The sequence below is a fragment of the Vigna umbellata genome, chromosome 5 (assembly GCF_029865625.1).
Source record: "Vigna umbellata cultivar VRB3 chromosome 5, Vumbellata_1.0, whole genome shotgun sequence".
In the NCBI taxonomy this organism is placed as follows: domain Eukaryota; kingdom Viridiplantae; phylum Streptophyta; class Magnoliopsida; order Fabales; family Fabaceae; genus Vigna; species Vigna umbellata.
Genome location: NC_142169.1, coordinates 56,821,988 through 56,845,942, shown reverse-complemented (window position 1 = coordinate 56,845,942; position 23,955 = coordinate 56,821,988). Strand labels below are relative to the sequence as shown.

At 28.8% G+C, this 23,955-nt stretch overlaps 2 protein-coding genes across 3 annotated transcripts; both read left to right on the top strand.

The window, feature by feature from the left end:
- The first annotated feature begins 1,828 nt into the window (after positions 1-1,828).
- LOC148198686 (uncharacterized) lies at positions 1,829-3,111 on the top strand. Its single transcript, XM_088114860.1, has 4 exons — positions 1,829-2,152; positions 2,240-2,327; positions 2,446-2,572; positions 2,726-3,111. The coding sequence occupies exons 1-4, from the start codon at positions 2,004-2,006 to the stop codon at positions 2,887-2,889; spliced, it is 528 nt and encodes a 175-aa protein (XP_087970986.1). The 5' UTR covers positions 1,829-2,003; the 3' UTR covers positions 2,890-3,111.
- A 13,287-nt stretch (positions 3,112-16,398) lies between these two features.
- FOLK (Phosphatidate cytidylyltransferase family protein) lies at positions 16,399-19,094 on the top strand. 2 transcript variants are annotated; one of them, XM_047312020.2, is made up of 6 exons: positions 16,399-16,815; positions 17,622-17,689; positions 17,777-17,908; positions 18,228-18,343; positions 18,490-18,604; positions 18,692-19,094. In XM_047312020.2, the coding sequence occupies exons 1-6, from the start codon at positions 16,417-16,419 to the stop codon at positions 18,867-18,869; spliced, it is 1,008 nt and encodes a 335-aa protein (XP_047167976.1). In that variant the 5' UTR covers positions 16,399-16,416; the 3' UTR covers positions 18,870-19,094. The 2 variants fall into 2 exon arrangements, with proteins under 2 accessions (XP_047167976.1, XP_087947629.1); XM_088091503.1 differs by lacking the exons at positions 17,622-17,689; positions 17,777-17,908 and having other exon boundaries at positions 18,211-18,343.
- Positions 19,095-23,955: the final 4,861 nt, after the last annotated feature.

Sequence of the window (23,955 nt, the reverse complement as noted above, 5' to 3'; positions counted from 1 at the left end):
TCAATTGATAGATATAAATGACATTTAGAATTTAATTAATTGATGATAATTTCGTGCTCAGTGAGTGAGTGTGAGACAATTCTATATTTGCAGTTCGCAATGGTGAGATGATTTTGACCTTTAGCGACGGTAATGTGTGATTAAGAGTAATAAATAGAAAGGGAGATGATTTTGAGATTTTTTTTTTATGGAAAGTGATCATGATGATGAGAGGATTGGGTTTTTGAGAATAGAGTTTCGAGAATGGGCAGTTTTTATAAAATTGAGATCAGTACTTAATTTTTATTTATAATAAATACTACATACCAATCATTTTTAGTTTATAAATTATTATTTAAAAATTATCATTTTTATTTATAATAAATACTACATACCAATCAAATTACAAAATATATAAGCGTAAACTAAGTTTAAAATTAAGGTTTTTGTTGAAATTGAATTAAACTTAAATTCTAAAGGGATAGTATTGGAATGACTAGAGTTTATCTTACCAAAATATTAAACCTTATGTCATGGATGGAAATGTTCAGTCATCAACATAAAGGAGTTTAATAATAAATGGGGGGTTGGTGGCCCTAAGCCGATGTGATTGAAAAGTTTGGATACTTAAAAAAAAAAAAAAAGAAACCCCCCAAACCCTTACTCACCTCTCTCATTCCTCTCAATCCTTTCTCTTTCATCTCTCTCACTCCAACCTTTTCTCTGTCATCCCTACTGTAGCCCCAATTGAAAAAAAATCAGAAACACATGCCTTTAAAAAATTTTCCTTTGTAAAGAATTGAGTCATTGACATATTCACCTTCAAGGCAAAGGTTCATTCAAGATCTCTTCAATTTCACCATCTTCACTAACCTCTCTAATTTCATCATCTGTATTTGTTGAATCATCATCTCTAAAAAAACCCTCTAGGCCAATTACCAATTCTTTCTGATGTCATTATGCTTGTGAAAATTAGATAAAATTATATACGACAAAAATTATAAAATGAAAACTCATTATAAAGTCATTTTTTTTGTAAGAAATTGTTTAACAACTGAGTGTTTCTGATTTTTTTCCAGGCCAATTACCAATTCCTTTGATGTCATTATGCTTGTGAAAATTAAATAAAATTAGATAAGACAAAAATAATAAAATAAAAACTCATTATAAAATCATTTTTTGTAAGAAATTGTCTAACAGCGAGTATTTCTGAATTTTTTCCAGGTCAATTACCAATTCCTTTATGCTTGTGAAAATTGGATAAAATTAGATAAGACAAAAATTATAAGATGAAAACTCATTATAAAATCATTTTTTTGTAAGATTGTTTAACAGCAAGTGTTTCTGATTTTTTCAATTGAGGCTACAGTAGGAATGACAGAGAAAAGATTGGAGTGAGAAAGAGGAAAGAGAAAGGGTTGAGAGGAATGAGAGAGGTGAGTAAGGGTTTGGGGGGTTTCTTTTTTTTTTTTTTAGTTTTGAGAATGAAAATTATTAAAATACCCTTAATCTTAAAACTTAGAATCCATGATATATAAGGATATTTTTGTCTACTAAAACCCGGTACACATTGCTAAAATGTACCAACTGAAAAACAGGCGTACGCGCGTTAGCAAACCCCATATATATATATATATATATATATCATAATTTGGATAAGAATAATTATATTTTCACAGTTTATACATTAATTTCATAAATACAAAGGTTCATTTTTATTATGATGAATTTATTTCTTTTATTATTGGTATTTATTAATGTCAAACAACTTTTTTTTCTTTGGCCAACGCATACTAAAGAGAAAGGTGTTCTTACCGAGGAGCAATTTCAATGCCAGAGGCGTTCTTCTCCTGTGCATGCTCTCAACCAGACAGCTATACTATTTTGTTGTCTTGTTAAACTCACTCCCTTAATTTCTGCATGGCACCCCAACTTCACACAAACATCATCACTATATATTGAGGGTGCTACACAGATCTTAATCCACCAAATTACCTCCTTCACTTTAACCAATTCGTTTCTTGATGGAGCAAACCGAAGAGGGCTGCAACACAAATCAAAAGATGGTTACTGGTGTGGATTCTTCTTCAAAACATGTTGAAGAATTCCAACCCCAAAAACATGATGAGGATCCTGGTCTGAAACAAAACCTAACGGATCCTAATTTAAGAAGGTAGAATTTTATTTGAACTTCTTGTTGTACTTACGTTGGGAGTTTGTTTAACATACATGTCTTTTTATTTACCGTTTTTTTTTTCAGAACGGTCTCAAATCATTCTGCCAAAAAGTCATGGAAGAAGAAGTGGAAAATTGTTAAAAAATTGGAAGATGAGGCCAAAATGTTGCAGGTGATTGTTGTTATTAATTTTTATAAAATCAATGTTATAAGAAGATTTGGCTTTTGTTGAATAGCATCTTAGTCTTATTGTTACTCAGAAGAATATAATAATGTGTATTCATATGAAGGATCAACTTGCCATACTTAAACCACTACATGAAAGACAACAAAAGCAGGTGCAGCGATTGATGGAGGAAGAGAAGGCGTTGCTCCAGGAAATGCATGATCTTCAGGAAAAGGCACTGCTCAGAGATGGTAGAATACTGTTTCATCTTTAGAACGTGTTTTTCTGTATTTGTGTGCATGCTCAAAATAAAGGTTTTTCATTCATTACGAAAACTATATCAAAATATTAATTAGTGGATATATAGTTTCACTAATATATATGAAGGCACTGTCTTTATATAGCTGAAAATGAGAAGAACAGGAGCACGATAAAAACGTTAAAGGAGCTCCGACAAAAGCAGGTAGAGCAATTGCTTAAGCTTGATATTGATCCGCTTGATCCTGCGTTCAATGCTGCAGCCTCGTGTGAAGGTAACAACAGAGAAAGTGGATCGAAGTCTCCATGAGATAAGGAAGATGGTGACAGCTGCTATGCATGAAATAAAGGATGAAACCATGTTGGAAGAGGAACTAGTTTTGTTTAGGCATAGGATTTCCATTTATTGTTGTTTGCAGTAGTCTCTGAAAAAACAATGTTGTTTGCATAGTGGTTGTATAAGTGGAGCTTTTTATTTATTGTTATTGGCAAATACTAACAAAAATAACACAGTAACAATTATTATAATTAATTAATAATTGGTTTAATTATTCAGATAATTTTTATTTTCTGTGATTTTTTTCAATTAGTTCTTTTATTTTTTTTTAATTGAGTCTTTATTTTTTAAAAATTGAATGACACTTACTTTTTATGAATTTTTTTTTTGAAAAATAAAAAATTTGGAATGTATCAAACTAACACTGTCATGTACAGTGATTATTTAAACATTTTAAGGAAATAAGAGAAAGAAATCGGAAAGTTTGATTATTTAAACCGAAAAATGAATAGAAAGGGAAAAATTGTGATTTAATTTATTGATATAATAGAATAGTTTATTTTTATATATTATATATTTAAAAGATAATTTGTAAAAGAAATTTTTTAAAACATTTTAATATAAAAGTAGTTTCTAAAAATACAAATTAAAATTAAAATAAATTTTAAATAAATATAAAAAGTATTACATTATGTGATAAATAATAATCGTATTTTATTTATTATTTTAATAAAAACTATTTTAATTATTTATTTAAAATAAAGGTGAATATTTGCATACATACTTAAAATGTTATAAAGATAATGTTGAATATAATATTAATACTATCTTAAACATTTCATAAAGGATATAAATAATCAATATAAAATGAAATACAAGTTTATATAAAATAACATTGTAAATAATCATAAACTGACATTTATAACTACATTTGATATTTTTTTTAATAGCAATATTTTTGTATAAAAGTGTAGAAAAGGTAAAAAAAAAGTTAATATTAAATATATTTAGCATTACGATTTTTTAGCGACCAAAGTAATGCAGCCGCGATATAAAAATTTCATTACAATTAGTCGATTATATAATTTTGGCTACTTTTTCATAAAATTTTAATAATTGAAGTTATTCTCATTGCAAAATACATTTATCATTTTGTCAGACAGAAATCGTTTGCTAAAATAGTAATATAAATAGTAGAGGATACAGTACATTATCCCACGGTCAAATGCCACAAATAATGCTTTCTCAGATTACTTTTTTATTTTATTAATATTTGAATAAGAAGTTGTGGAGCTTAATTGTTCAAATTCAGACATTTTAACTAAAGTTGAATTATTATATTATTATTATTATTAGGTTTTCTTTATTTTGTGAAATATATTAGGTGGTTTACACCATGATTGATATATAGGTGGTTCTTATATCTGCACTCATCATTTTTAAAATGGTTATTTTATCCTTTTGAAAAGTAACTTCTGGATTTTATTTTATTTTCGAAATTTTTCAGATTTTTTTTTAATTTCTAGAACAGATTTTTTGGAGTTGGATTTTTATAACAAGCTTTCTGAAATACATAAAAATTAAAAAATAAATTACAAGATAATTAAGTTTGTGTATTTGTTTGGATGAAAGTTTATAAACACTAAGTGTAATACAATACTTTATTTTAAAAGATTACATATTTTTGTTTTATTTTATTTTTAAAATACAATACTTTATTTTATATGTAGAAAATATTTAATATAGTTTAAAAAAAATTAGGTTACTATAATCTTTATTGACTATTAATTTTATAGATAAATGCAATTTATGAGTAAATTGATTTTAATTTATATTACCTTTATTTTCTTTTAAATCCGATTTATTACTAATTATTATTTTATTTAATGATATTTATTACTATTTACTTCATCCTATTAATAAATATTATTAATAGTATGAGTAAAGACAAAAAAATACGTCAGTTCATAAAAGGTGTTTTCAGTTTTGTAATTTATATTGTTTTTTAAAATATTGGTATTCATAAAGTTTAGAGACGTGCATTCGATTTATATATATATATATATATAAAAAAAAATTTATTTTGTCTTATGCATTAAGTTTTTTTTTTTAAATCAATTCTTTGGGTATCTCAATTTTCTCATTATAATTTTGTCCTATCTTATCACTGTTTGTTTGACTTGATGAATATTTTATTATCCAAATCTCTATCTTATTTTTATAATAATAATAATTATTATTATTTTATAATTATTATTATTTATATTTTAATTATATTTTATCAAGATTTAACTAAAGGTAATAAAGTGTTTTGTTACATTAGAGTTAATTTATACGGAGTTAAATATATTTTGAGTTTCTAAACTTTGATAAAATTTAGATTTTATCTTTCTTGAAAATCTTAATATATTTTGATCGTAAACTTTTTGAAAATAATTGATATATACTCGTTTTAATTAATTATTTTAAATTTTGACTTGGAAAATGTATTGCATACTAATATTTGATTTGTTTACATAAATTGACATGATATCAGTTTTAATTTAACTTAATTTGATTAAAAAAATTATATCTATTTATTTTAAATTTTTGGAAATAAAAATGTATCAATGTTTTGTACATGGATAAATTTCAATTTTATGATAACTAAAAATATATTTAACAAATTTATTTAATATTTAATTATTATTATTAGGTTTTCTTTATTTTGTAAAATATATTAGGTGGTTTACATCATGATTGATATACAGGTGGTTAGTATAACTCAATTTTTAAAATAATTATTTTATCATTTTGAAAGTAACTTCTAGATTTTATTTTATTTTATTGGAAATTTTTCAGAAAATTTAAAAAATTTTGGAGCTAAATGTTTATAACAAGCTTTCTGAAATACATAAAAATTACAAAATAATGTTTTTGGAACATAATTTTTAAAGCAAACTTTCTGAATTAGAACACATAAAATACGTGAATTTTTCAAACACATGAAAATTTCTTCGTTACAATTTTATTAGTAAAATAATATTTGATTCAAAAGTCATCATTTTTATCGTTCCAACTTCTCTTTTTCTTGTTATATAGGTGAATTATTATAAAGCACCAATTATAATGAAAATATATTGTAATGATATCAAATTCTAACACGATAAATAATTGTGAAATTAACGATAATGATTAACTTTTATTATCTACAATACTAACACGATGCATATCTTTTAATAATATTAATATGACTCAAAGCTATAATAATATTTAATTTAAAAAATATTGTTCGTAATTTAGCATTAATTTAATTAAACTATTTCAGCATATAATCTTGTTTGATTAATATAATGTCTCACACATACTCACTGTAATAATTCATATTGTTCCTAAGTTTGTATTTTCTGTATTTTTCTGCAAAAGTCTCTGAAACCATGCATAACACTAGATAAAAGGTTCCAAGGCTGCTTATTCCAAAAAAAAAAAAAATTCACTCAGCCAGCAGCATCTTTTGCAGAATCCCACACAGTTGATACTTCCAGGTTTCAATATACCTGAACTGCAGATTAAATAACAAAAGATAAAAAATTGTAAGAGATAAAGCTCTGATATAAGATTATGATATATATATATATATATATATATAGAGAGAGAGAGAGAGAGAGAGAGAGAGAGAGAAAGAGAGAGGAAATTAATTATAATAAAATAAAGAGTGTAATATAGGACCTAGTTAGACAAGTTCTTTCATAAACACTTAGAAAATGGAAAAGGAAACTCCTTAAATTAATAATTAACTTATGTCTATCTTAAAAAAACAGAATTTAGATAATTTGATTGGGAAATCTTCTACCAATTAACTATAACTTATAAAAAAGTGTACTTTATCCTTTTATCTTTCTTAAAAATGTTTTAAGAAAATTTTCGAAGAGCAAGTTAATAGTTTAATAAATACTGAACAAAGTAAAGTTCAAGAATATTTATATAGAAACTTATTTAAAGATATGGCTATGAAACATCATGGGAATATGTTTGTACCAACTAGAGGTTGAGATCGAGTTGTTCATTTATTGCACGCAAACCATAATCCGATTCACGCTTTGCATCTTCTATACCCTTCAGTTGATTCATTCGGAGCTTTCGCAGCCTATTCCCTTCTGCTATGTTCTTTTCGATTTCAACTGAAATAAAAAAACATTTTTTTTCAAAAACTGAATTTTAATGTTTGAACCAATGACAAACACAAAACAAGGAAGAAGGAGTGACCTTCTTTGATTATTCTGTCTTTTTGAAAAGCTGCTATTTGTAATTTCACTTGATGCTGCTCGATGAGCAATGACTGGTGAACATTCATAGTCTTTTGAATTTGATAACGAATGTTGGAGATTTGTTGCTGCATACAGAAACCTCTAAATATATTAATTACATCGAAACAATTATATATATATATATATATATATATATATATATATATATATAAAAGTTTATAGAAAAACACAGATGGCATGTACCCGGAGTGTTCTGAATTCATTTTCCAAGTGGTCAATGTACAACATCTTTTTTTTTCTGTATTTCTCTGAAGAAACTCGATTAGACATCATCCTACACACAAGACAAGGTAAATCATTTCGACCAAATTTTCAATGTAAGCCTAAATAATTTCATAATATACCTCTTTAGCCTTTTTGAATCCTCCTTTTGTTTGGTCAACTTGAGATCAATTTTACTTGTTTGTCTTTCGTAGGTTTGGTTTGTGCTGAGGTTGATGCTGGAAGCAGGAGTTGTAGAAGTACCATTGACGATGAGATCTTTCTGAGGTTGATCATTACCTGCAGAATAAGTGTTAGAAAGGCCAAGTTTGAGATCCAACTCAGGGTTGGTTCTTCCTGCAGTGGATTTTACTAGGTTTGATTCAGATTTCAGAGAAACAAGGCAAATCTTCTTTGCAGTTTCTCCCATATATCGCTGTTCTTTTTCCAAACTGCAAAACAAGAACAAACCAAAGATAATAACACTATGGACTGCTTTCTTTATAAATATAGACAGACAAAGATCTGCTCTGGCAACAACAGGACTATCAGTTTCTCAATACAAAACACGTATTGATTAATTTTATCTCTCTTTAAAAATATTTCTACATTAGATTTTATGGAAAATCAGCTGTAGTTGAAGTATTAACCGGTCCATTATTAAATTTTTCCATGTATTATAATTTTGGAAAAATATCTCATCTTTTGGTATTCAATTTCTATATCATGCTATTTTTCTATAGACATCTATATTATGAATAGTCACATGATTTGCTCAACCTCGTCCTCGTTTTCACAAATATGTTAATTTTTATCTTTGAATTTATTAAATTAATATTATTATGACTAATCATTACATTTAAAATATTATCAGTTTAATAATTTAAAATTTCATCACAATTTTTTTCTTAAAACATCTTAAAATGTCAAAAGAAAAATATGTACTTATATTTTAAGAAAAAGATCACAATTTTGGTAACTAGCATTGAATTGCTAATTTTTCATAAAGATTTATATCATAAATAGTTGACATGATTTGTCGATGTATATCCTATCTTACTTATAATTTATAATATATGTTTGATATTTACTCTATCTTATATGAGTTTAATATGAAAGTGTTGGAGAGTTAAAGGAAGAATGTGGGATTATTATACTTGCGTTATACGAAAAAAGAAAATTCCAATAAGTCTCCTAGTTAAGATTTAACGAGAACGAGAGTTTATAGTTAGAATCTCATTTTTTGTTTCTACATAAATGTAAATTTCTTCAAGTCCGAAGTCCGTTAAAATATTGTTTGTTTTAAGATTTGAAATTTCGTCACAATTTTAATTTTAAAAAATATTTTGTAAAATAAATAAAAAATATATATTCAAATCTGTTAATTAATATGAAAATTTTAAATGTAAATTATCATTTGAACTCAAATTCAGAAAGATTCCAGATCAGATGTTGGCAATTTGTGTTGTATTACCAAATGATCTAATTTTAAGTATATTGATATATGATTTTCTTTGCTTACCTAAGTTGCTTTATTAGGCAACACTTAATTGCTTTCTTTTACATTGTTTTTAATAATTTGTTATTTTAAACATTATCCTAGCCTTTGATTAGCTATATTTACCTCAAATAAACATGTATAATCAGTTATTATTATCCTATTCTAGTTCATTAAATTAAACAAAAAATAAATTAAGCACAACAAGATTTCCATTTATAATTCTATACGATGTTTCATAGTTTTATTTAGTAAAATAATAATTTCATGATGTAAAACCCGATAAAACCAAATTATACACATGCATTAAGTCTTTTCAATATATAAATTATTAAATATTTTTTTTAGTTCCTAAAACGAAAAAGAAATTTGTGTTTGTTTTAAATTTTGGTACATTTTAGTTTTTAAATTTTAAAAATAAATAAATATAATCATTTTAATTCATTAGTATTAATTTTTTCTATGTATTAAATGACATTTTAATTTATCATTTGAGTTCTAATATATCAAATGATGTAAATAATTTAAACCAGAACTTAAAACCTCATTAACACATAAAAAATTAATACAATTAGGTTATAAGAATTATATTAATTTATTTTTAAAGTTTAGAAATGAAATTGTAAAAAAATTTGAAACATAAATAAATTATAATTTCGCATTAAAGTTTAGGATTATATATATACCATTTAATTATCAAACAAGCAAGAGTTTACAAAAAAAAATCCAAATGTATTCACAAACTTTTCTTAACTGAAAAACTAAGAGAAATATTCAAATGCTTACACAATAGGCTAAAAGAGAAAGAACTTGCATATTTTTACATTAAAAATATACGTACTGAATTAAATTCTACTTAGGTAATGTTAGGAATGGAAGGAAAACCAAGGGTTTGCACGGAGCGTCAAAGTCGAACGGTATGAGTGTCGTATGCGACTGGAGAACGAGCGTATGAACGTTCCTAGTTGAACACTACGAACAGATGACTGAACGACCCAGCAAGAACACGAACAACACCGATCGGTTTAAGACCTTTACACCGAACGATCAAGGAGATGAATAGAGAAAAAAAGAGTAAAACTCAAACGCACAGAAAATGTATTATTCACACTGATCTCAAAAAAGATAATCTTTACAAGAACAGAGATTCAGTATTTATAAAATGAAAAGCAACTAGACAGTTGTCCTGACCAACTAACTAACAAACTCGGCTTAATTCCAACAGGTAAAATCCTGACCAACTAACTAACAAACTCGGCTTAATTCCAACAGGTAAAACATATTGATAGCTTTTTTATGAAAAATATAACAATTAAGATCATAAATGGACGAAGGGTTTTATGAGGAAGAAAATTAGAGAGGGGTGTAAAAAGAAGAAAGAAAAGAAAAAGAAGATAGGAAAAGAAAAAGTAAACAATGGACCATGGCCACAGGGTCTTACCCATGTCATTCAAAAAAAATTTTAGAAACATATTATAAATTATGGTAAATAGTTAGTCGTATAATATATATTGACATATTTTTGTTTTTAATATAATATGAAAAAAATTATAACTTACACAAATTTAATTTTGTTCCAAATTTGTTAATGGTTGAAGTAATTGAATACATGTTTGGTCTTTTGGTGTGTTTATTAAAGAAAAAAAATTAAATTTAATATGCATCCAATTTTTAAAACACTATTCTACATTTACGATGGTTCAAATTTTTTTATTATGATAGTTTTTCTCGCATTATAGTTCTAAGATATATAGAAGATGTATATGCTTTCTTTGATATCAAGAAAGACATTATAGAGAATGATTAAAATATGTGTAATAATAATTTTCACTACAACAAAAATATTCTAATCTATGATAAAAATTCGTATGTAAATTCAAAAATTCATATGTAAAGTAATGTTACATGATAAAAGGATCATAAGTAATGTTACATATAGATCCGTCAATTTGGTCCATTATATGGTTTGGTCCTGACCCACATGGGTTGGGGCTAGAAAAATCTATAGGATCAAAATATCTTCTATAGAAAAAGTTTAGGGAATCAAAATATCTATAAAATCTACAAAAATCCTATAGGTCAAATCAACCTATGAGTCTTTTTTAGAAAAAATATTCATTTTGAATACAATAATTTATAACATATTAAACTATTAAATTATTACATAAATTAAATACATATCAAATTATCATCATATTAAAAAATTATAACACATTAGACTATAAATTTATAGCTATATAATTTATAAACAAATTTAAGATTTTACTTATATTTATTTATTTTTATTAGTTAAATATAGTATTATTGTTAAAACAGATAGTTAAATATAGTTGATTACCCCAGAGTTCATGTGAACATAATACAATAACTAGGAATCAGTTACATATGTATATATCAGATTTAATTTACAGATTTTCTTTTTTACTGCATTTGTTCAGGTGAGTTTCTAATTTAATTAATAGAGCGAGATACATTTTTTTTGAAATGGAGTTCATACAAGGTAAGTATAGTAGTATTCACTTAGCTTATTATTCAATGAAAATATTTTATTTAATTTTCTTTTAAACATTCAATATGATTTTTTTAACAAATTGATAGAAGAGTTGGTGGTGGTATTTTTAGCTATAATGATGGCACCAGTTTTGAATATTTAATATGGATGTTCAATAATTACTTTATAAATTATATATTAAACACTTTTCCAGTTAAAAACTAGCTGGAAACTTCAAACTAGTGCCTTTTATTTTCTTTATTTTTCTTTCAGGGAGTGTTGAACAACAGTATGATAGGTTAAAACAAAAATTATTGGACATTATTAATTGTTGTATAACTGAATTTTATTTGTTTATGAAAAATATTTCTTACAATATTTATATAGATTTTCTAAAAACATCGTAATAGTGTATAATTTTTATTAAAAAATTTAGTTTAGTATCATATTAAATATTTTAATAAGATTAATATTGTTTTTTTATTAAAAATTTTATTTTAACTGAAAAAAAAGTTAAAATTTCACTTCTTTAATGAAAAAGTATTTTTGATAAATCACATAGCAAAATCATTAAATATTTTTAAAAAAACATATAAATCACATAAATAGAAAAATATATTTAATTATTCTTGCAAAATATAGGAAATACAAAGTTTTGTAGTGGGGTTGGGGTTAAACTCACCTTAATCGTGACCTTAAACCACTTGAGAAGGGACTTTAGGAGTTGGAGTTTCTTTTTGGCCCCCACTTACGGGTTTCTTAAAAAGGGGCTTTTATGAGAGTGGGTTGAGGTTAGCCCATGGGCCATGGGTTAAGTTGATACCTCTAGTTACATACGGATATATTCATATACAGTCACCTAACATAATAACACAAAAAGTTTACTTGTATTAATGTAATTTATTCGCAGACCTGGACATATATATATAAGAAAAGGTTCAGCACATGTACATTGAACACTTAAAACTTAAACAAACATTTCACATTAGTACATAAAATATTGTTTACATAAACATGATTGTCAATTATATAATAGTACATTGCAATAGATGTATACAATTAAGTTCTTAACATGCCTAATGCTAATAATTATGATAATCATTTTTTTCATCTTGTGGTTGATCTTTTGATTGAACATCATTGTTTGGCTGATTTTGTTGTTCACTATTTTGCGGTTGAAAAAAATTGTTGTGCAGTTGTGACTGCCAAAGATGGAAGGTATTACACGATGACATCAATAAAGCTTTGAAATTGAGAATTCATTAGTTGAATCTGCTGATCATGACTTGCTAATTGCATTTGAACTTGAATAAAGTTCTCTGCATTTGGTTGTTGACTAGAAGATGCATGTGTCTGTCATATGTAACTTTCGACGCAGTCATCTTGAGAACTAAGATTTCCAATCCCATATATGTCTCCCTTATACCTTCCACCCGTAACCTCTAACCAACATCTGTTCCTCAATCTTTCCTCCTCTAGAGGGGTATAAGGGACTACATTCTAAGACACCAACAAATGTAGTCTTAGATATTGCTTGAGAAAATCTTGTTTGAAAATCTTCCCATTAAATAAATAAATGTTTGCGTTAAATATATACCTAAGGGTTTGAAACGTAATATAAAATATAATAGATAATTACAAAATTTATAGCACGAAACCCAAGCCCAATCAACATATTCAACGCGAAATTAAAGCTTAACACCCTGATCTAACACCAACAATATAAGGTTAAGAACATCTACCTGACCTACGCTCTTCCAATTGCAATTTCAACAAACCACAAACCTAAATTGAAGACCAATTTCAGTAGATTCTTCAACCCCAATTTAACCCTAATCACAAATCCCTTCGAAAGTAATTGTAATTTTCTTTTATAGAATAACTTAAACTCTTAACATTGCCACATCAATTGGGTTGATCTTGCCATATATTTCAAAACTAGACAACTTATTGATTATTGACTAAGGTGGATATTATGTCGTTAGCGTTTTAAACGTCGTCAGCAAAAAGGATTAAATTGAACCATTTTTACAAAAGATAAGACCACTTTGAACATCTCAAAAATAAGAGAGTCAATTTGAACAAAACTAATTAATAAGAGGACCAAAATATGTATTAAGCCTATATTTTTAAGTTGTCTTTTGAGGTTAATAGTTTTACATATTTGTTTTGGTGTAATATTTTTGTATGTTATAAGTGTTTTGTTGTTGTTTATGAGTATAAATTCCAAGTGAATTTGAGATGCTTACCTTTGGAAAGGTCTGAATATCATCTTCAGGATGAATTGACTATATGTCACTTACATTCTTTTAGTTAGTGGTGTCTTCAAGTTAGAATAATACAAAATGAATAGTTACACAAGTATGGAGTGAATCACACATTAAGGTAAGTTGTTTCATTATTTGGTTTGATATAGAGATCAATTGTGAGACTTAGATAAACAATATGCTTGTAATTTAGAGATTTACACATGTAAATCAATAAGTATTAAGTACATTTCAAGATAGAAGTAGATTTTTCCTTTGATTCGGTATATGGGACAAGACTAATGTAAATGACATATTGTAAAATAACTTCAATTGAATAGTAAAGTTGAAAAAGAAATTAGAGATTAATAAAGAGAACACTTTATTAAGGTGAGTGTCCCAACTGTGAGAAGCATTTGGTAAAGAAGAAAGATGAATACATAGGTTTGGTAGATTATTGATAGTTAAACAAAATTATTCAAGAGAAATAGTTTGATTTTTAAAATAGACACTAGATTTTGGTATCACTCATTTAAGTAAAAATTACAATTCTTCAAATTAAAAATGAATAGTAAAAGCATTTAGTGTTACTAATTGAATTGATGAATGTTCTTGAGATATTTATGGACAACGTAAATATGATCTCTTGTATCTTTTATGACGTTATAGTTTATAGGGTTAAATATGTTTTTAATCCCTTAACTATCAAGCAATTTTGTTTTTCGTCCCTATTTCAAACTTTGTACGATTTAATCCCTCTCCTTAAGGAAATCATAATTTTTGGTCCTCCAAAACAAACGGCGTTAAAAATCAAGTGAGGTGGATAACGGTGCTGTGCCACGTGATATTTTCATGCTTATCTCCTCTTGACCTCTTTGATATTCAACCGCTCAGCACTCAAAATGCTTAAACACTCATCCAGAGCATCCCTCTTAACATCTGCTTCTCTCCCTCCTCACCGACACTGTCTCTTTCCTTACATCTTCGTCACCGTCCACCGCCGCAACCTCTGTCCCCATCCCCAACCGCCGTTTTCCACGTCAAAGATCACTCTTCGCGGTTCTTCCTTAAATAATAGGAACCTCAATAGCAGATAAAAGTATAGTTTTTAGTTTTGATAAAATTTCTATGCATCTAGAACAATAATAGTTTTTGGTCAGATTGGGTCAGCTATTATCTTGTAAAGGCGGAAATTTTGAGAAGGGGAGAGAGCACTGGGATGAAGCTACATCAATGAGCATCATTCTTCAATGTTCCGAAGATGTTTTGGATCCTTCAATAACGGAAGTTTACAAACCTAAGAAGAGGAAGAGTTAAATAAGTTTACTTCAAAAGATTACATTAAGATTAATGTTTACTGTTTTGGAGAAACCCCACATTTATTTACCACTGGTTCATCTGCCCTTTTTCCAGCCATACCCACTCTTCTCTGGCCAAGACCCTCCACATTATGGCTGTTCAGGTTGGATTTTACAGCAGCTTCTTGAAAACTCCTTCTCCCTCTGTTCTATTAGAAGTGATAATGAGATGCCCAAGTGTGATCTGTCTTGTTTAATAAAATATTGGGTGGAAACTAAGACTTCCATTATAGAGACATCCGGATAGAACCCAATTACATATCAGAATCACTAACAAGACAATAGAAGACAATAATTACTTGATGAATTTTCTCCCCATTACCTTTCCAACTTTTCTTTCAATTTGTTTATGTTTCTATAGATTCTTCCTCTTTCCCTGCCACACAGGCAAGGTAACCCCAAATCCCTTTTCCGCCCTTTCCTAATAATGACAAATATAATTACAGGAATGTCAAACACATTTATTATATTGGAAATTTATTCAACAAGGAAAAGGCATCATTGACCTTAGTATCACCATCCGCAAGTAATATACATTCGTGGTATATGTTTTTCTTTTTCTTGGAGGGAGGAGAGATATTTTTCCTGGTCTTCAAAGGGTCTATAAGGAAGCTTGATGTTCAGATCTTCGGTGGACGGTGACGAAGACGTAAGGAAAGAGACAATGTCGGTGAGGAGGGAGAGAAGCAGATGTTCAGAGGGACGCTCTGGATGAGTGTTTAAGCATTTTGAGTGTTGAGCGGCTGAATATCAAAGAGGTCGAGAGGAGAGAAGCATGAAAATATCACGTGGCACAGCACCGTTATCCACCTCACCTGATTTTTAACGCCGTTTGTTTTGGAGGACCAAAAATTATGATTTCCTTAAGAAGAGGGATTAAATCGTACAAAGTTTGAAATAGGAACAAAAAACAAAATCGCTTGATAGTTAAGGGACTAAAAACATATTTAACCCTAGTTTATATCCTATGAAGACGCTTAAGAACTAACTAAGGTCAATGATAATCATCTTGAATAAAATTAGTATAAGTAGGAGTTTTGCTTGCCAAATATGGAAATTTTAGAGTGTTACTTAAAATCACATACCTTGAACAAGTAAACTAAAAAGAAATACTAGTGGTATACATATTGAGAGTGTCAAAATGCCACTTTAATAAAATGATGTGAAATTGAGAATGAATGCGGTTATTTACGTTTGATCATCATATTATTATATTAAATATTGATACTTAGACAATATTTTTTTGACAACATTTTAACACCATTTGATTGATATATGTTGGTATTTATAATTATTATTTTTATTGTAGAATAATTTTGGACCAACTTGTTAAACTGTTTTCAATTATCCTATTATATTTTGCAAAGAATATTAGAATAAGATTTAACTAACTAATATTTAATTAATGTGTAGCCGTTATTACTTTGTTGAAGAAGCAGAGTTGAAATGAGGCCTTAAAATGGGATCCGAAAGGTGGAAAAATCAAAAGGTCTTTGGGGGTTTCACAAGAAATCCATCTCACCACGCTCTCATGATTTTTCCCGGTTGCGTCATGTTTAGGAGCACCACAGTCCAAATGGTTGACCGAATCGCTTATCTTTCTGGTCCTCCTCTCCAACCACCTACCACGAGACTCACTTTCCTTTCTCCTTCTTCCCCTTTTCTTTTCAAACTCAAACCCACTTCCCTCTTCACTTCCTCCTCCTCCTTCTTCTCTCTCACTTCCCCTCCACGATCCACCATGCTGCACCACGACCCTCTTGTCTCTGACATCTACGCCACTGCCATTTCCGCCATTGTCGCCTTGTCCTTTCTTAGACTCTGGCAAGAGACTGCAAAACGAGACATATTCGACAAGGTGGGTCAGAAGATTGCTTTTTTTGTTCTGGGGTAGGGTTAAGTTCAACAAAATGATGCTGGGCTTCGGATTTTGGGTCAATTTAGTGTTGACGTGTGGAAATGACTGTTTCTGTAATGCGACAGCTTTAGTGGGGTGTTTTCTATGTTTTTGAATTGGGAGAAATTAAGTTTACTTTTTAAGTTAATGGTTTTATGAAGTAGATGAAAAGTGGGATTTTTTTTATTGAAGCAGAAGAAATTTAGAGATCACAGAATATTAGCACTGGGAAAAGTTTAAATTATTATTGTATGTTGGAAATGGCTACTCCTCTAAGACCTCGTTTTTGTCTCCAATTTTGAGACATGTCATCATATCACGTTTGTGCCTACACTAAAGAAGCAGTGATGTAAGTCCTCGACCTATTCTTTTTATCTGTTGCATTAGTGCTCTCAGCTTATGCTTTTGTTAACCGTGTTGATTAATCCTTTGTTGACCCACAGAGGAATAGGCCAAGGACTTAATTGTTTCTCTAGTATAGGGACTGATAGATCAAGGATTTGTATACGATTTACTGTTCCAAAGGGTGTAATTTTTGAAGAAAAATGTTTTATTGCTATCTTGGTTTTTCTCTTTAAGACTGATGTCCTATGCATTTAGAATCAATGACTTGTGCAGTATTATGTTTGGTTTTCATTGTGCTATGCTGTCTTTTGAGGAGTGTTATGAATTTTATTTGTGATTTAAAAATAGATGCTGAGTTGCTGTGTTTCTAATGTACCTTGTTTGCTTTAGCAGAATTCTCATAAACTATTTTTAATGTTTAGAAATTAAATAGGAAACTTGTACATATAAGCATTGGGCTGATGTTCATGCTCTGCTGGCCATTATTCAGGTAATTCTATAGTGTATGAATTATGGAGCCTGTTCAGAGCTCTGTTGCAATTTCTCTAATTGAATGACCTTTCTTAACTCATTACAGTACTGAGAATAGGGCTCCGTTCTTTGCTGCTTTAATTCCGGGAGTGAATATAATTCGGATGCTTGTTACTGGACTTGGAATAGTGAAAGATGAGGCCACAGTGAAATCAATGAGTAGATTTGGAGATTACAGGTTGCAGTATTGTACTCTTGAGTCCCAGTGAGAAATATTTGAATCTGGAAACAATTAAAACTTGGCTCATTCTACATTTAGTTCTTCTGCCTAGAAAAGTATTTGTCATATTGTCAAGTTGTTAAGCTGATACTGATCAATCTAAACCAAACAAAATGAATATATTTGACTGTTTATTATGGTATATAAAAAGCAAGATTTGAGTAATGCTATAAATTGTAACCATGCCAAAAGGGTTGTGAGATGTTCTTCATTGATTGGTTATTCGTTACATATCATTTCATTACCTAATTTGTTCTCAGTTCTTCTTGTGCACCAGGGAACTTCTTAAAGGACCACTGTATTATGCTACGACTATTACTTTGGCATCCATAATATACTGGAGAACTTCGCCTGTTTCCATTGCTGCAATATGTAATCTGTGTGCAGGAGATGGTAATGTTGCCACCAGGTGTTCTTTTAAAATATCAAACTAGGAAAGAAAGAAAAAATCACCTCTACATCACTATCAGGAGCAGAGAAACTTCATTCTGTTGCTCCTTACAAGGAGTGTATATGATTGTTTTCTTATTTTGTTTCAGGCATGGCTGATATTGTTGGAAGGAGATTTGGTGGTGTAAAGATACCTTACAACAAAAACAAGTCATATGCCGGTTCAATTGCAATGGCGTCTGCTGGATTCTTAGCTTCTATTGCGTAACTTTCAGTTGGCTTATGTTGTGTTTGTTTTCTTTTGCCCTTAAGTGGTAACCCAGAGCCTAGTTAACAGTTAGTGTTTTGCAGGTATATGTGGTATTTTTCCTCATTTGGATATATGGAGGGAAGCTGGAAATTGGTTCTTGGTTTTCTGTTAGTGTCTGTTGGCACAGCATTTGTAGAGTCCCTTCCTATCAGCACAGAGCTTGATGACAACCTTACGGTTCCCCTGACCTCCATATTGTTGGGCAGTGTTATTTTCTGATATGAAGCATACAAGGCAGTAGGAATTAGTTCTCGATATCTTCCCTTCAGTTGGAAATGTTCATTCTGTATATGTTAATCTGTCAGTTTTGTAACTGACTGATGCTTGTAGTGTATGTTCACAATCAATGCATTAATGCATACAGGGCAATTTTCTGCCTTGTCTTCTTAGCATGGATGAATGCTATATTTCTGGTTGACAATCCAGCTTTGAGTATCTTTTCAATGTGTCTGAGTACAACCATTACATAACTTTTTGAATTACATACTTTTCATCCCTAAACTAAATATATACATATTTTTTCAATATTAAAAGAAACCAACTTAAGCAAAAATATTTTTCCCATTAATCAAGACAACCGCAATTAAGCAAATCACTTGAGCATTGTTTACTTGAATGAATTTGAGTGAGAGTGATGGAATGAATTTGAGAGAATTTGAAGGTAAATTTTTTATTGTTTATTTTAGTGGATTTGGAAGTAAGTGAGAATGAATTTAGAAGTAAATTTTTTTAATCTGTCACATCAATCAAATTCTACACTAATTCTCACAAACTTTACTTCAAAATCCATTTCAAAATCCACTCTCACTTATTTCCAAATACATTCAAATAAACAACAAAAAATTTACTTTCAAATCCATTCAATCACTTTTTCACAAATTCATTCAAATGAACTAGCAAATGAAAAAAAAAACCTCAAATTCCAAAAGAACTATAACCTTCCAAAACACCAACACGTCCATCCCAATGATCCCGTGAAATATCAGCAGAAACATTTCCTCTCCGAACACCATGAAAACTTGCATCAAACACACACTCCTATGTCCAAAATGTGTAAAAGCCACTTACTACAGAGATCACATCATTTCGACTATGAAACTTATCTAACAGTACTTTGTGTCTAAAGCTAATTAACCTAAGAACAACCAACCCGTTTTCTTTCCAAATGAAGGACCTTCATCCCCACCCAGCCTCTCACATCATTACCATATACACTATAACTACCATGTGAGTGTTATTGGACTCACCAATCTTCCATCATTGCATTACAACTAACTTTCTTTTTTTCATAAACAGAAAAACACTGTGAAGAACAAAAACAACTATATTGTAATTTTGAGAGAGAAACAAAAAGACTAAAGCACTTTCCCTTCACGCATTTGAGATTTAGCTCCTTTCAAAACTAAGAAAAATAACAATTTTAGAAAGTAAAGTCCTTTTCCATACACGTAGCCACGATGTTCATTGTCTCCACGTGTTTGTTTTGTCACTTTCTAGTAACAGTGTTATTGACATAAAATAATAAAGGTGAACCAAATTAACTGATTTGCACGGTTAAAAATTATAATGAATAAAAAATAGTTTGTTTAAATTAAATTAAAAATTAATTTAAATGAATGGAATTATTTTTTGTTTTATCAGTTTTTTTTTATCAATTGTCCTTTTCAGTTACTTTATAAGAAACTTGGTTTTCTATTAATGGGAGTTCTATAGCTAAAATTCTATGATAAGTTCTACTTAAAATTAGCACACCAATTTTTATAACAGAAGGAAAGGAAATATGAAATGAACGGTAAGATGAAAAAGAAAATGCAAATAGATGTAATAAATTCTTGGTTTAATGTCTCAATAGGTTCTTATTTTTGTTCAGAATTTGAAATAGGTCCCTTTATTTTTTGGCGTCTGAATTAGGTTCTTATTTTTGTTAATTTGATGCAAATAAATCCTTTCCGTCAATTTCATCAAACGGCGTTAATGAATGTGTGACGTGGCCATACACGTGTCAATACTGTCCTCAGGCCACGTCACACATTCATTAACCTGGTTTGATGAAATTGACGGAAAGAATTTATTTGCATCAAATTAACAAAAATAAGAATCCAATTGAGACGCCAAAAAATAAAGGGACCTATTTCAAATTCTGAACAAAAATAGGGACATAGGGAGACATTAAACCTAAATTCTTTAATGAAAATACTATTAGTGCTAAAAGATTTTACGTGAATCCATGATTGACATAAGTTTAGTTTCTTAAAACTGAAATTTATTATGAATAGTTCAGTTTTTTTATAATATTATATAGTACACTAAACTCTAGTTTAGTACACTAAACTCTAGTTTAGTGTAATTAAATTAATTTTACTCACCTTATCAAATAGAATTAATTGCACTCGTTCATCATCTTACCTTCAATGTGCTCAATCGCACACAGTACCATAGGCCGAGGTGAGAGTAAAAGCACCCAAATAAGGTGATCTCTTTCCTAATATTATCTATTGTATTTTTTTAACAGCTATAGGAAAAATAAAAACATTAATCCAGTGTTGAAATATTGTATTTATACACTTTTTCTGACAAAATTTGCACGCCATGTGAAAAGAGAGAAGTATCCAAAGGTGGTGATGAAGGAAAATTAATAATAATAATATCATTATAATAGTATAAAATGCTATTAGTCTGCACCAGTATAGATATAGATAATCAAATAAAATATTCTTTTTACAAAGTTGGAAGAGTAATAGTATAGTTGCAAAGATGCATTATTGAAGTAAATATATCATTCTCTTTTGAGTTGTTGTTATAGTGACCGAAAGTGGGTTTAAGATGCATTGTTAATTAACTATATGTCTTAAAACATATTTGTGAAGAGAATAAATTTGTAATGATATAAATTTGTGAAAAAAATTAAATATTTTGTTATTAGTTTAACCAAGTGGATTTATTTTAATTAATTTCACAAAAAAATAATTAGTAAAAAGGAATTATAATGTACTTTTACATATTTTAATTGATTTTATTCTTAGTTTGACATAGACCTCCAATCCATTCTCATTTATTACTAAAAAATTGATATTTAGTAACGGATAAAATATGTTGAGAAATTTAATAACAAAAAATCAATCCATAAAATTTTGTTTACTCTAAGATAAAAACAAAAAGTTGGTAATTATCAACGAATTTTAGTTTTCAATAAAGTTCACTAATAAATATTAAGATTAAGTCTTCTTCTAACTTTTTCTTTTCTTTTCTTTTTTTTATTCTTCTTTCTCCCCTTTGTTATTATTATTATCACCTTTAGTTCTTCCTCTTCCTTCTCCTATTCTCACTCATCCATACTTAATTTATAAAAAAAATCATAAAATTTGACGTACATATTATTAATGTTTTTAAAATTTTGATTACTAACAAATTTATTGACGAGTTTTAAAAAGTCCATTTAAAAAAAAATCATTACAATGCATTTTGTTTTAAAAAAAAATCAATTACTGGTGCAAAATTATCAAAGCCTAGAAATTTTAATGTTATTTTACCACATTGTAAAAGCCTAGATAACTGAAACGAGAATAGTAGGTATCTTTCTCTTCAAATCTTTTGTTTTTACTTCTTCCTTAAACAAAGTTCCTGTTTTTTTCTTCTCCCATAAACAATGTAAAAGAGGTGTAAATAAAGTGGGGCACATTGCAACAGTGACTTCCAGAAGAAAAATCAACAGCAAAAAAGAAGTATATCTACAAAATAGAAAAGAGCATCATTGAAGGAACAACAGAATTGAACACAATACCGTAACAGATAACTGCTTAACCGAGTTAACTACCCAGCTATGCATAAACAATCTAGGTTTCTCCAACATCACAAGGTCTAAAAAGTAAATACAGCAAAAAGATGCTCATATATTTAGCTCCATGTGTGTAGGTGTTATGTCACCGACAACACTGGTAATTACCAACATAACCCAACAACAAGTACTGAATCATATATACAAAAATTACACAGTATATTCTGAAGGAACTGATGAAGCAATTAATTTTCTTGTGTTACATGTTGGCACAGTGTATCATCTTCTTTTCTTCTTCTTCTGAAGCAGTTGTGTGAAGGAGTAGAAGGGTTGTTCTGGCTTTCAATATTGGAATCTTCTTCTGTTCCTGAATCACGAGAAGCCCTTCGTTTTCTGAGCCAGGGCATCATGAGGACGAAGATGAAGAGAAGAACAAAGGCAGAGAGAAAAACCAGAAGCAAGATCTTTCCATGTAGGGCAAAGTTTTTGTCACGAGAGAATTGAACCTCATCTTCTTGTTGAGGGCTGAAAGAGGTGTTAGGGTAAGAGGTCATGGCAATAAGGGTAGAAAAAGCAAATGATGATAATAATTATGTATAATAATATTTTCTTGATATATAGAACTTTATATCTTCTGTGGAAAGTTTTGGAATGGAGGTTTGAAACATTTGACTGTTTCAAAGTGCACCAAATTGTCACACTCATCGGCTTTGCACCAAACCTTCTCATTCACTCTTTTTCTTCTGGTTTCTTTCTGGATATTGTTTTTCCTATCTTGTAATTTGTTGGTTTGTGATTCATCAACAGTTTTTTTTCATCTCTTGATTTTTGTAGTTTTCTTCTTTCCTTGATGTTGGAGAATATTTTAAGGTACGGTTGCAGTTGGTGATAGCTAATTGGTAGCTGCAGAAGCAGGGTGGACCATGGTTTCTTTGTTGTTTCACTTTTTTTTCCTTTGTCTTCTGCTTCTTACCACTCAAGTTTTTGCATGTTTGTTGGTTTATTATATTTGGTGTACTACAACATTTTACAGAAACTATTCTTTTTGAGATGCAAATATCTATTTAAGGATTGTCTTCATCAAAATATCTTTCAATTTATCCCTTAAATCTGTTATATTTAGAAAAATATGATTATATCAGATTGGTTTTGATTTATGCTATTAAATTTTTACATACATTTTGCATTTACTATTATATTTTTATTATAAAAACTAATTTTTTTAATAACTATATATCCTTAAAAGGAAATCATCAAACTAGACGTGTATAAAAAGACGTTTTTCATAACAAATATCAGGTTTTTCAAAAACTCGCTAAATAATGTTGAAATCTCTTCTCATGATCCTTTTTCTTTATTTCTTAATTTTAATAAGAATTATATAGGTTAAACATCAAATTAGTGTTTTTAAATTATTTCATTTAAGCATTCGTGATTAAGCTAACTACTACTTTCTTAAATCACAAGTTTTTTAACAAAGGATTCAAACTATATGTAAAATAAGCATTACAAAACTACATATGTGATATT